The sequence below is a fragment of the Aulonocara stuartgranti genome (genome assembly GCF_965226115.1).
Source record: "Aulonocara stuartgranti genome assembly, chromosome: 13".
NCBI lineage: Eukaryota > Metazoa > Chordata > Actinopteri > Cichliformes > Cichlidae > Aulonocara > Aulonocara stuartgranti.
In genome coordinates this window covers 120,450-133,972 of record NC_138949.1, presented here as the reverse complement: position 1 = coordinate 133,972, position 13,523 = coordinate 120,450, and the positions used below count along the sequence as shown (strand labels likewise).

Sequence of the window (13,523 nt, the reverse complement as noted above, 5' to 3'; positions counted from 1 at the left end):
TGTGTTGATAGGACACGAAAAACCAGAGTCATGATCAAAAATATACCTGATGTTTTTTGCTGAATACTATCGGCACTCTCTGCTTGTGACCAAATAAAAGAAAGAAAAAGCACCGCTTTCCTATTGGTGGAAAAATGTACCATGTCAACCAATCACAAAATGATATGGCAACATGTGACAATTGGTTGTTTAGGAAGAAGGAGAGGTTTTAGGAGTGACAGCGGTGAGAGAGTGTTTAGACACAAGAGATTTGTGACATTCAGTGTGTTTGGAGTGTGTAGTTGATGTGTACTTTTATGTAGTTTGCAGTTTTATGCAGTTACCCTGTACTTTTGTGTAGTTCGTGTGTACTTTTGTGTAGTTGGTGTGCAGTTTTGTGTAGTCTTTTGTGTTGTCAGTGGGTAGTTTTGTGTAGTTTGTGGCTAGTTAGTGCGTACTTTTGTGTAGTGTGTGCAGTTTTAACTACACTCAACAAAAATATAAACCCAACACCTTTGTTACTGCTCCCATTCCCCATGGGATGGACGTAGAGACCTAAAATTCATTCCAGATACACAATATAACCATCCCTCCCAAACAGTGGTCACAAATCAGTCCAAATGTGTGGTAGTGGGCACATCTGCTATATTGAGATAATCCATCCCACCTCACAGGTGTGCCACATCAGGATGCTGATCTAACATCATGAGTAGTGCACAGGTGTACCTCAGACTGCCCACAACAAAAGGCCACCCTGGAATGTGCAGTTTTGTCTCACAGCAAAATGCCACAGATGCCACAAGCAATGAGGGAGCGTGCAATTGGCATGCTGACAGCAGGAATGTCAACCAGATCTGTCGCCCGTGCATTGAATGTTCATTTCTCAACCATAAGCCGTCTCCACAGGCGTTTCAGAGAATATGGCAGCACATCCAACCGGCCTCACAACCGCAGACCTCGTGTAACCACACCAGCCCAGGACCTCCACATCCAGCAGGTTCACCTCCAAGATCGTCTGAGTCCAGCCACCCAGACAGCTGCTGGAACAATTGGTTTGCACAACCAAACAATTTCTGCACAAACGGTCAGAAACCGTCTCAGAGACGCTCAACTGCATGCCCGTCGTCCTCATCGGGGTCTTGACCTGACTCCAGCTCATCGCCGTAACAGACTTGTGTGGGCAAATGCTCACATTCGATGGCGTCTGGCACGTTGGAGAGGTGTGCGCTTCACGGATGAATCATGGTTCACATTGTTCAGGGCAGATGGCAGCTGAGAATGTCCCAGTTCTTGCATGGCCAGCATACTCACCGGACATGTCACCCATTGAGCATGTTCGGGATGTGCTTGACCGGCGTATACGACAGCGTGTACCAGTTCCCACGAATATCCAACAACCTCGCACAGCCATTGAAGTGGAGTGGACCAACATTCCACAGGCCACAATTGACAATCTGATAGACTCCATGCGACGATGTGTTGCACTGCATGAGGCAAATGGTGGTCACACCAGATACTGACCGGTTCTGGGTCCCCAGACCCCCAATAGCGCAAAAAACTGCACATTCCAGGGTGGCCTTTTGTTGTGGGCAGTCTGAGGTACACCTGTGCACTACTCATGATGTCAGATCAGCATCCTGATGTGGCACACCTGTGAGGTGGGATGGATTATCTCAATATAGCAGATGTGCCCACTACCACACATTTGGACTGATTTGTGACCACTGTTTGGGAGGGATGGTTATATTGTGTATCTGGAATGAATTTTAGGTCTCTACGTCCATCCCATGGGGAATGGGAGCAGTAACAAAGGTGTTGCGTTTATATTTTTGTTGAGTGTAGTTAGTGGGTAGTTTTGTGTTGTTGGTGTGCAGTTTTATGTACTTAGTGTGCAATTTTGTGTAGTTAGTCGACTGCTGAATGTCACAGTTGCTGCCAAAAAGCCACCAAAGGCAGATTACAGTGTAAACTGTGTCTCCAACACCTGCTGCTGTCTGGCCTGCAGGTATTAGGCTGTGATGTTCTCCTTTATCTTATAGTGGACACAAATTATATTTTAGAGTGGCGGAAATAATTTGTGTGGCATGATATTTGATGCAGAACAGCTGATTGTTCTGTGAATTGTTTGAAATGGTTTGAAATGGCCCGCCTTGGCTGCATTTTTAGGTAAATAGATGCAAATAACTTGTGCATAGGTTATTAAAATGTACAGTTTATATTTGCATTTCAAATTACGAAAATGATTCATTAATGTTTGTGTTAGTTACAGCAAAAAATATAACCTTTTTTTCTACTCAGATTTTATGTTTTTTACCTGACTTTAGATCAGTTGTGTTAATACAACTGTAGTAGTTTGACTGTAAATTCAGACATGTGAGGTCGTGCTGAAAAGAATGATGCCAAACAAGGCAAAGTAAATGAGTAAAATCAAAGGTAACCCCAGAGCGTTAAACTCAGACACTTTGTAAGGCTCGATCATACAAGATCTGCTGAACAGGTGAACCCTGACTTACCTGAGGCTAAAATGTTTTGTTTGTTTGCTATTCAGTGTTTCTGAGCGCAGGGAATTTACTGTTTTTACTTCTGTGCGCTGAAACATTTTTAGTTTGATGTAATAACCTGAGTTTGTGTCTTCAGGGGAACAAGGAGACGGGGCTGGAGAGAGTCATCGACAGCGTGGCTTCATTCAAGTCAGTCTTCCACCTCAAATATCATCAGTCCACCTTAAATACACGTGCATCCTTACAATTTCTCTTTGTTCTCTATGTTACAATAACTGCAGTACTGAGTGTATTTGTACTAACAGGAAACCAGGTGTGACAGGTAGAGGGCTGTATGAGCTCCGCCCTGAGTGGAACAGATACTTCAACCTGTACTTCCATCACTACAGCAGAGCTGACCAGTCAAAGGTACGCTCACTGATCTGGATGCGGATCAGAGCGTTATTGATTGGTGTACGTGTTGTTGCTATGGTAACGCTGCGTCCTGTGTTTCAGGCTGAGGAAGCTCAGAGAAAGCTGAGGAGACAGAGTGGCGAGGACACAGGTAAGCACACCTGTACAAAACACCAGCAGGAAGACTGATGGATGACATGGTCACCTTGGTAACGTGTCTTTGTGTGCATAGCCCTGCCCCCTCCCCCTCCTCCCCCCCTCTGCCCTCTCTTCGGCAGCCTGGTGAACCTCCTGCAATGTGATGCGCTGCTCGCCATAGAGGGCGCCGTGCTGCAGTGGGCCGTGGAGCCCAGCGGGGGGGGCTGGACTGAGTCCATGCTGCAGAGGGTGAGTGTGTGTGTTTAGAATAGAGTAGCTCTTTATTGTCGTTGCACATGAAATAAAATGTAAATGAGGGAGCAGGAATAAATAAGCAACAGGAGGGACACACTGGAGAGGAGAGGTCTGGGAACCAGTCCAGAGACTTGGTCTGAACACAGTGTGAGTGGCCTGAGTGATGGGGGGTTAGTCAGACCATGGGCCTTTCTCAATACGCAAGTCCGTACTCGGGTTACAGACTCACGATTTGTACAACTGGAACACCAGCGTACTTGATGATGTCACAGTTTTTACTGCTGTCACCTCTTAATTTAACTGTGAGTAATATGTTATGAAGCTGAACTTTCATCTCAGCCAAACCGATTTACTCAGGAACAAATAAAACACTGAAATAAACCAAACATTAACATTTAGAAGTGATCTACGTGACTTATATATCATGTTTAACCTGAGTAGCCAAAGACCGCAGGTGGTTTGAAAACGATCTGCCGGTAGTTCGCTGTTCCTGCTGGCTCTAGTGACCCTTGACCTCCCGGTCAGCTATCGAGTTGGTGGGTACAGACGTCTCTGAAAACGTCGGAGCACTTTTGCAAGTATGTGATGTTTTGATAAACCGAGCAGATATTTGAAGCTTACACAGCTACATTCTCGCCTGAAAGTATCTAAAAATTTTATTTTAAGAGTAATATTTAAATTTAAACGTTTTTAGCCGCACTCCTCCACCATTGCCATGTTTGAGCTTTGGACGAAATGCATTCTGGGATATTTAGCTGTACCAAGTACACACAAGTCACCGCCGATGTATGCTCGATAAAATTTGCGGAGCGAGAACACATCTGGGAATTTTTCACGTTCTCGGCTTGATGTGTACTTTGAATTGGAACAGTACTTGGTCTCCGACTGATGACATATCACGAGTCCACGAGTACTGTATTGTCCCCCTGGTAGGACGCTTGACCTGTTGGTGGCATTTGTAGAGTACAGATTGCAAACTTGCCTCATTAATGTCCCCAACAATGATATGGACAGATATGCTCTCTCTGCTGTTTACTAATAGTAAGCTGGAGGTGGTTGAGCGCTGAGCTAACGTTAGCATCAGGGGGATGTAAACAATGGTAACTATGGCTACCGTTAGCTTGCAAGGTAGATCAAAGGGACATGACATGACCTCTGAGTCCGGTGAGCAGTGACTGTTTATAGTTGTGTTGTTACGACTGTAGTCCTACAGCCCCTGCCCTTACCTTTGTTGTGGTCCTGGTGGTGTAGGGTCCAGCCTGGTGACTCCACTGGGGCATCAGGGATGTTAGGATGGAGCCAGGATTCAGTTACACTCAGTAGACAACACTCCCAGACAACACGGTTGTAGTACATCTCTGATTGTAGCTCCTCCCTTTTGTTTGTGAGGGATCTGGTGTTGGTGAGGAAGCTGGGTGAAAGCGGAGATTTGCGTTGCTGTTTTCGATAGTCAGCTCTGCGTCCCGCTTTTGTTTTCTCGTGTGTTCATCAGTGTTAGATCAGGTGACCAGCTTTAATGGCTGACTGTAATCATCACTGTGATCTTCAGAAACACCTGTAGAGGCCGCCCTCTGTCCTAAATAAAATGAACATCAGATTCAAAGTGTGTGTGTGTTTGTACCTCACCTGCAGGTGCTCCACCTGGTGGGCATGGCTCTGCTGGAAGAGCAGCAGCAGCTGGAGAGCAGCAGCGGAGATGAAGATGTCACTTTCAACTACACCTGCAAGATCACACGTTAGTACACCTGTGTGTATGTGTGTGTGTTTGAGTGTTTACCTGTGTGTGTGTGTGTGTGTGTGTGTGTTTGAGTGTTTACCTGTGTGTGTGTGTGTGTGTGTGTGTGTGTGTGTGTGTGTGTGTGTGTGTGTGTTTGAGTGTTTACCTGTGTGTGTGTGTGTGTGTGTGTGTGTGTGTGTGTGTGTGTGTGTGTGTGTGTGTTTACCTGTGTGTGTGTGTGCGTGTGTGTGTTTACCTGTGTGTGTGTTTAGGTCCAGGTGAAGCACCCAGTACTTCAGGAAGTGTCCTGGCTCTGCTGGAAAGTCTGCAGAACACTCCTCACCTGGAAGTCCATAAAGACATGATCACCTGGATTCTCAAGGTAACCGCTGATGTCACTGTGATGTCATTGTGAATTAACACCAGAGTGAAGGTGTGAAGCTGAATCAGTATGATCTCTGTGTGTGTGTGTAGATGGTGTCAAACATCAAAATGATGAGAGAGCGAACATCGTCAGCCTCCTCTTTTACCGTCAGCCTGGAAAGAGGCTCTGAGGAGGTGAGACTCAGCACCGCTTCCTCTTCCCTGGTTATCTACTGACTGATTGGCTCATTAACGTATGTGTTGATTAAGTGATGAATTGATTGGTTCCGTGCTGCAGACGATGAGGGACAAAGATAAGGCAGAGAGGAAGAGGAAAGCGGAGATGGCGAGGCTCCGCAGGGAAAAGATCATGGCTCAGATGTCAGAGATGCAGAAACACTTCATCAACGAGAACAAAGAGCTGTTCCAGCAGAGCATGGAAGAGCTGGAGGCGTCCACGTCAGCTGCCGACCACAGGTACAACTGCATATTTACACCAGTACATTCCTAATACACCTGTATACCCACTTTCATTCACATTTACTAGATGCCTTACTATCAGCTGAGCACAGGTATGACTGTACAAAGCCGTATTTATCTGTTGGAATATGAAATGTACTTAACATTAAGTGCAGGCAAGGACTGGTACACCTGTGGACTCACCTGCTGCAGAGCACACGTGTGATTGAAGAGCTTATTCAGAGAATATTAAAAGATCCTCTCCCTCCTGCTTTACAGTCCTCCCAGTGCAGAGCTCACCTGTGTGTCCCAGGTGGCTGTTGGTCCCAGGAGGGTGGGAGGGACTGAGCGCCGACAGCTGGTCACCTGTATCCTGTGTCAGGAAGAGCAAGAGGTCAGAGGTCACAGCAGAGCAATGGTTCTTGCAGCATTTGTCCAAAGGTCCACTGTTCTGTCCAAAAACCGCCACTGCAACCTGCCCAACCCAGGTGGGCAGAGCTCCAGTTTGACATCATCAGGCGAGTGACCAGTCGAAGTTCAGGTGTTAACCTGTGATCGTGTGTTTCAGAGCACCGTGACCCCCTGTTCATGCACCCCGACCTCTGTCTGGGGATTCACACCGCCAGCTGTGGACACATCATGCACGCCACCTGCTGGCAGAGGTGACTCCCCTCACTTGCACACCTTCCAGTCGGCTCTCAGGATGTTACACCTGTCCTCACTCTGTTCAGGTACTTTGAGGCGGTACAGCTGAAGGAGCAGCGGCGTCAGCAGCGTCTGAGAGGCCACACGAGCTACGATGTGGAGAACGGCGAGTTCCTCTGTCCACTCTGCGAGTGTCTGAGCAACACCGTGATCCCCATGCTACCGCACGCAGCCTCACCTGACCACAGGTACGCTCACCTGACTGCAGTGAGACACTCACACAATAAGCACACCTGTGCTGACCACAGGTACACAGGTTCCTGGCTTTTACCTGATGTTGCGTGAATGGTTTTCTCTCTCTCTCTCTGTTTTTTTTTTTTTTTTCTTCTTCTTCAGTGTTGAAAATCCTAGTTTCGAGGTGTGGCTTAAGACAACCAATCAGCTGATAGCAGCTCTGCACTCTGCACACAGGACGCAGTCTGAAGGTGAGTTACCTGTAAGAAAACGGAGTCAAACTGAGCCGTGTGTGTTAATGTTAATTAATGCGTGTGTTACAGGTGCAGCAGAAGAGGCGGAGCCTGTCGTTCCTCAAGGGTTCAGAGTAGACTTCACGCCACAGTGAGTCATGTGCTGTTTGTACTGATCCTGATCAATAACCTAATGGGACATTACGTGGTGATGATGTCATTGTGATGTCACAGGAACCCATTCTCAAGCAGCATCAGTGAGATGATTACCACTTTCAGCCTGTCCACCTATAAGGTGGGACTGAAGGTGAACCCCAACGAGCAGGACCCCCGAGTCCCGGTGCTGAGCTGGTCCTCCTGCGCCTACACCATCCAAAGCATAGGTATACACACCCGAGACAGGTGTACACCTGACACAGGTGTGCTCCCACCTGAGAGGTCACAGGTTGTCCTGTTATTTTGTTTTTCTGCAGAGCGCCTGCTAATGGATGAGGAGAAGCCACTTTTTGGAAGTTTACCTTGCCGACAGGTAACACTGTTTATGACAAAGAAGAGCTGTGAATGGTCAGGCAGAGGGGGTGGGGTTTAAGAAGTGTTCACCGAATATATTATAGATCAGTGTATTGATTACTGAGTTCTGTGCGTCGATTGGTCTCCGGCGGATGCTGCGGTTTCCTTGGTAACCTGATAATGTGTGTGTTGCAGGACGACTGTTTGAGTTCTCTCACCAGGTTCAGTTCAGCGTGTTGGACTGCAGCTCCTCTGAAAACTGTTCACACCCACTTCATCAGACTGTTGTCAGGTACAAACACACACAGTCTCATTTACACTCAATGCCTCAATTTACAAAAGAGACCTATTACTGACAAACACACTAAAATTTCAACAATAAAAGAAACAAAATGTAAAAGAGTCCCCAGAGACGATTTCACAGACGCATTTGTACGTCTTTTGAAGTCTGCAAGTGAAGAGAGCTTCAGATCGTTGTGCAATGAGGACAGAGCAGAAAAGGAGAAAGCCTTCTTCCCAAGCTCTGTACGAACTGATGGAACAACGAACGTAATGATGTCCTGAGTCTGCAGTCTGTGACTGTTTGTGCAACATATACTCTGATATATAAGAGGACAATAAATCAGAATAGATTTTATAGAGAAAGTGATACCTGCGTGGGGCCAATGAGGACCAGTCAACCTGAGAACAGTGGTGTGTTAAAGGTTTGCAGCCAGTTATAAATCTGAATGCCTGGCCATAGACAGCAAATCTAACAGGTGAAGAGAGCAAGCATAGGTATCCAGTAATGTCTGACATAAAATGCCATGATCAGCAGTGTCAAAGATTTCTGCTAGATCAATAAAAAGAGCTGCACTGTAGTTCTTTGTGTCCAAGGCTTCATAGACATCATTGAGAACAGTTAGAGTACTGCGCAGTTTCCTGATGAAAGGAGATAAAATACTATTTTCATCCAGATAACTTTGAAGTTGATTATTTACCAGTTTGGAACGACCACCCTCTCCAATCCAGACTCAACGACCTCCACCACACCTCTCACCCCCCTTTCCTCCTCCCTGAAACTCAGAATACACACTCAGGATGTGAGCCGACTATTCCAGAAACAGAAGCCCAGGAAAGCCCCCGGACCAGACGGTGTCTCACCCTCCTGCCTCAAAACCTGTGCTGAACAGCTGGCTCCCATCTTTACTCGCATCTTCAACAGATCCCTGGAGCTGTGTGAAGTTCCCTCCTGCTTCAAACGCTCCACCATCATCCCTGTTCCCAAGAAATCCACCATCACAGGACTGGATGACTACAGACCTGTCGCCTTGACGTCTGTGGTCATGAAATCCTTCGAACGACTGGTGTTAGCCCATCTGAAAGACATTACAGGCCACCAGCTGGACCCTCTGCAGTTTGCCTACCGGGCAAACAGGTCAGTGGATGATGCAGTGAACATGGGGCTGCATTACATCCTGCAACACCTTGACCGCCCAGTGGATGATGCAGTGAACACGGGGCTGCATTACATCCTGCAACACCTTGACCGCCCGGGAACTTATGCCAGGGTCCTGTTTGTGGACTTTAGTTCGGCTTTTAACACCATTGTGCCTGAACTGCCTGAGCTCAGCGTGTCACCAGCTACCTGTCAGTGGATCACCAGCTTCCTGACAGACAGGAAGCAGCAAGTGAGGCTGGGGGAGATCACCTCTGAAACCCGGTCCCTCAGTATTGGTGCCCCTCAAGGATGTGTCCTCTCACCACTACTGTTCTACCTCTACACTAACGACTGCACCTCCAATAACTCAGCTGTCAAACTCCGAAAGTTTGCAGATGACACCACTGTCATTGGCCTCATTCAAGATGGTGATGAGTCTGCATACCGGCAGGAAGTTGAGCGGCTGGTACTCTGGTGCAGTCAGCACAATCTGGAGCTGAACACTCTTAAGACTGTAGAGATGACAGTGGACTTCAGGAGACATCCCTCAACTCTGCTCCCCCTCACCATATCAGACAGCCCCGTGTCAACTGTGAAGACCTTCAAGTTCCTGGGTACAACCATCTCCCAGGACCTGGAGTGGGAGACCAACATCAACTCCATCCTCAAAAAGACCCAGCAGAGGATGTACTTCCTGAGACAACTGGGGAAGTACAGTCTTCCACAGGAGCTGCTGATCCAGTTCTACACTGCGGTCATTGAGTCTGTCCTGTGCTCCTCCATCACAGTCTGGTATGGAGCAGCCACTAAACAGGACAGGAGCAGACTACAGCGGACTGTACGGGCAGCAGAAAGGATCGTCGGCACCCCCCCTGCCCTCCATCCAGGATCTGTACCTCTCAAGAACCAGGAAACGGGCAGGGAAAATCATCGCAGACCCCTCACACCCTGCACACAGACTTTTTGATCTGCTGCCCTCTGGCAGACGGTACAGAAGCCTGCAGACCAGGACCACCCGACACAGGAACAGTTTCTTTCCCCTCGCCATCTCCCTTCTTAACAGTTGACCTGTCACACTGCTCCCACTGCCAGACTGCAGCTGCCTTATGCACATTTTGTAGTATTCATTCCACCTCATTCATTTCTGTATTTTATGTATATAAGTTAGATTCGTTATTTATAGTTGGTTTACACAGCTTTGTGTATGTGTGAATGTGTGTGTGAATGTGCGGATGACTGGATGTGTAAAGCGCTTTGGGGTCCTTAGGGACTAGGAAAGCGCTATACAAATACAGGCCATTTACCATTTACCATGTATGTGTAATGTGTATATATAGACGTGTGTGTGTGTGTGTGTGTGTGTGTGTGTGTGTGTGTGTGATTTACATTGCTGTGCTTGAGAGCCACCATCTACCGGAACCAAATTCCCTGTATGTGTCTGCACATATACTTGGCCAATAAACACGATTCTGATTCTGGAAATTATCCTGCAATTATTAACCATTGAGGGCGATAACATTTATTTGATATATATATACACATATATTTATACATGTGTGTGAGTGTGTGTGTATATATATGTATATCTGTTATATATAATTGTGTGTGTTTGTTTGTTTAGCTCTGGTTCCAGACACTCAGGTAGAAAATACTCCGAGTATCCTCGAGATCGACATGTTTCACCTGCTGGTGAGTTTATACACCTGTCCATCGTGGACCACTTAAAGCTCCGTTTTCGTCGGGTGGGTGCAGGTGACTCTGATTTCTCGGCATCTGCAGGTTTACTCTGTGCTGGCATACTCCTCCGTTCACTGTTTGGACCAATCAGGATGCGGTGTGGTGGACTCGAGCCACCTCCACCTCCTTCACTTGGTCACTGTGGCTCACCTGGTTCAGATCCTGCTCACCTCCACCACAGGTGTCGCTCTCTCTCACTCACACACAGTCTCTTGAGTTTTGTGAACCCGATGCTTCTGTCTCACCTGTGTGTATTACCTGTGTGTGCAGAGGAGGTATGTATGGATCAGGACAACAGTGGATCAGAGGAGGAGCTCACCTGTCAGCTGTACAGCACACTGAGGAAACACCTGGGCAGGTGAGTTTGGATTGTGAGACATATTTACCCTGTTAGTACATTCAAAATCAGTAAAGAGGACTTCATTTCATCATCAGTGTGTTACCTGAGGTGTCCTCTGGGTGGCAGCTGTATCGTTGTCTTAAAGCTGGTGTCCTGCCGTTCCTCCGAGCCGCCGCCCTCTTCTTCCACTACCTGAACTCCACAGCGCCTCCCGCTGAGCTGATGAGTAAGACGAACACCGAGCAAAGTTCCTGTAACGATTCTGTTACACTGTGTGTTCACAGAAGTGTGTGTGTTTGTTGTAGTTGCAGGTCCTGGTCAGTGGGAGGCACTGTGCAGCTACCTCAGTCTGCCCTCCAACCTGCTGCTACTTCACCACAACCAGCAAACACTGCTGAAGCCGCTCATACACAGGTAACACCTGAATGACGCATCTCATACTCCAAAATACCTGGAAAAGCATTACCTGACACTCCTGTGTGTGTGTTCAGTTGGTGTTGTCATCCAGGTATGAGACAGACCCTGCAGGGGGGCGGAGCCATCATCAGGTTCCCCAGAGAGTCAAATCGACTCATCGAGTTGCCGGAAGATTACAGCGTGCTCATCAATCAGGCGTCCAGCTTCACGTCAGTGAACACACAGTGAGATCAGAGTGATCGATTTAAAAAGGATCAATGCTGTGAAGTTCTTTTGTGAGGTGACCTGAAACTTTGCCGGCCCATCTGAACTCACCTGAGTGTTACATGTGCAGGTGTCCGCGCTCAGGCGGGGATAAGTCTCGCGCTCCCACGCTGTGCCTGGTGTGCGGCTGCATGCTGTGCTCTCAGAGTTACTGCTGTCAGACGGAGGTGGACGGCGAGGACGTGGGCGCCTGCACCGCACACACCTTCACCTGCGGAGCTGGCCTCGGCCTATTCCTCAGGTAACGCCTGCACAAGTGAACTGACGCATGTCGCTCGGCCATGCCCTGCTAACCTGTGTGTGTCTGTGTGTGAGCAGGGTCAGAGAGAGTCAGGTGTTGTTTGTAGCAGGTAAAACAAAGGGCTGCTTCTACCCGCCCCCATACCTGGATGACTATGGAGAAACTGACCAGGGCCTCAAGTATGTACGTTTGGTTGTTCAGCCCCACCCCCTCTACCAGTTTGTTTGGCCCCACCCCTGACCACACCCTCTACCTGTTTATTTGTTTGTTACAGGCGTGGGAATCCTCTCCACCTGTGTGCCGAGCGTTACAGGAAGATCGAGCGCCTGTGGCGCCAGCACGGCATCGCTGAGGTCATAGGTCACGCCCAGGAGGCCAATCAGGCGCTGGTTGCTATCGACTGGCAGCACCTGTGATGTTTGACTCTGCGCCGCCCCTGCCCTTAGAGAGACACTGATTGGCTCTCAATTGTGTCCCGCCCCTTTCTATATAAAACCACATCCTTGAACCAATAAGCTGCCTGCTTGATGCTAAGTTGCTTTCAGGGATTTTTCACCTTTGACCCTCCACATGTCTCTCCACCAATCAGTGTGGGACAGGAACAGGAAACTCGAATTCGGTCCAGTGACGCCCTGCCTCCTGACTTCAAACACATCACCACCTTCATTTCTGATTGGCTAAGAGCATAAAGCAGCCATCTCCATGGTAGCAGATTGATGGATGGATGGTCAGTAAAGTGTCTGGTAGGGGTTGAGCTTCAGCTGAAGACTGATCAGTGAAGACATATCAGAGCACATATCAGCGATCGATCGCTTTTTACTTTAGTTTAACATTTTGCTTAGAACTGATTGGTGGCGTGCTGTGTGATGTCACTTTCTGTGTTTTACTTTTGAATGCTGAGAATTATTTAAAACATGGCGCGGTCAGGTCTTCAGCTTGATGTCTTTTGTTTTTTGGGGGTATTTTTTAATGGCTGTCAGCTGAGCGCCTCATTGATCACATGATCTGTTAATATGTGAATTCCTGTATAAACGAGGACGTGTATGATAAAAACAATAAAAACTTTAAAGTGACATCACTTCCTGTCAGTTCATTACTTCAGGGGCAGATACCCTGTTATGAGGACATAGACATTCCAGTAAGCCTGCTCTCACCTGCCAGGTGGGTCAAATCTGTGGAGGTAAAGAAGTAGCTAATCAATAAACTGAGAAAACACCTGCTGGAGGTGGAGCTTGTTCAAGTGAAGCAAAGATTGGTTGTTGTTGTTTTTTTATATTGACAACTTTTAATTGCGCTGAGCAAACATGAAAATGTGGAAATCCTATAAAAGGTAAGAATGTGTGTGTATTGCTCATATTGAGGTGTATTCATTTATAGGTGATTTACTGTATCAGAAACTTCAGTCAGACTCAGTTGAGTCGCTTTCTTGTGGAAGGCTAGGTGACGTCAGCGACACGACAAATCGTCAGCGATTTGTCAGGAACCTGATAAGTTGATGACAGTACTTGGAGGTGAAACAATTTTTAATTTTATTCTATTTTATTAAGTTTTGTTTTTTGTTTTTTTTTGCTTGTCAGTGATTGATACATCCATTCTTAAGTTGGCTCATAAAAGCTCCTTCAGCTTTGCCTAATCTGACCAATGCCGCTTGTAAGTCCTCTCAGACTCACTCAGGGC

At 47.4% G+C, this 13,523-nt stretch overlaps 1 protein-coding gene across 1 annotated transcript in view; it reads left to right on the top strand.

Annotated features, from left to right (window-relative positions):
- The window catches only part of ubr2 (ubiquitin protein ligase E3 component n-recognin 2), a 55,313-nt gene extending 42,394 nt beyond the window's left edge, over positions 1 to 12,919 (top strand). Inside the window, 25 exon segments of the mRNA XM_082556842.1 lie at positions 2,617 to 2,669; positions 2,786 to 2,888; positions 2,976 to 3,024; positions 3,106 to 3,260; positions 4,899 to 5,001; positions 5,256 to 5,365; positions 5,458 to 5,541; positions 5,645 to 5,823; positions 6,085 to 6,293; positions 6,374 to 6,467; positions 6,537 to 6,698; positions 6,847 to 6,935; positions 7,008 to 7,068; positions 7,152 to 7,300; positions 7,391 to 7,446; positions 7,623 to 7,719; positions 10,469 to 10,536; positions 10,627 to 10,765; positions 10,855 to 10,942; positions 11,020 to 11,150; positions 11,230 to 11,338; positions 11,416 to 11,550; positions 11,676 to 11,846; positions 11,924 to 12,025; positions 12,121 to 12,919. Of these exon segments, the coding sequence (XP_082412968.1) occupies positions 2,617 to 2,669; positions 2,786 to 2,888; positions 2,976 to 3,024; positions 3,106 to 3,260; positions 4,899 to 5,001; positions 5,256 to 5,365; positions 5,458 to 5,541; positions 5,645 to 5,823; positions 6,085 to 6,293; positions 6,374 to 6,467; positions 6,537 to 6,698; positions 6,847 to 6,935; positions 7,008 to 7,068; positions 7,152 to 7,300; positions 7,391 to 7,446; positions 7,623 to 7,719; positions 10,469 to 10,536; positions 10,627 to 10,765; positions 10,855 to 10,942; positions 11,020 to 11,150; positions 11,230 to 11,338; positions 11,416 to 11,550; positions 11,676 to 11,846; positions 11,924 to 12,025; positions 12,121 to 12,262 (2,838 nt within the window). The 3' untranslated portion in view covers positions 12,263 to 12,919.
- The last annotated feature ends 604 nt before the right edge of the window (positions 12,920 to 13,523 follow it).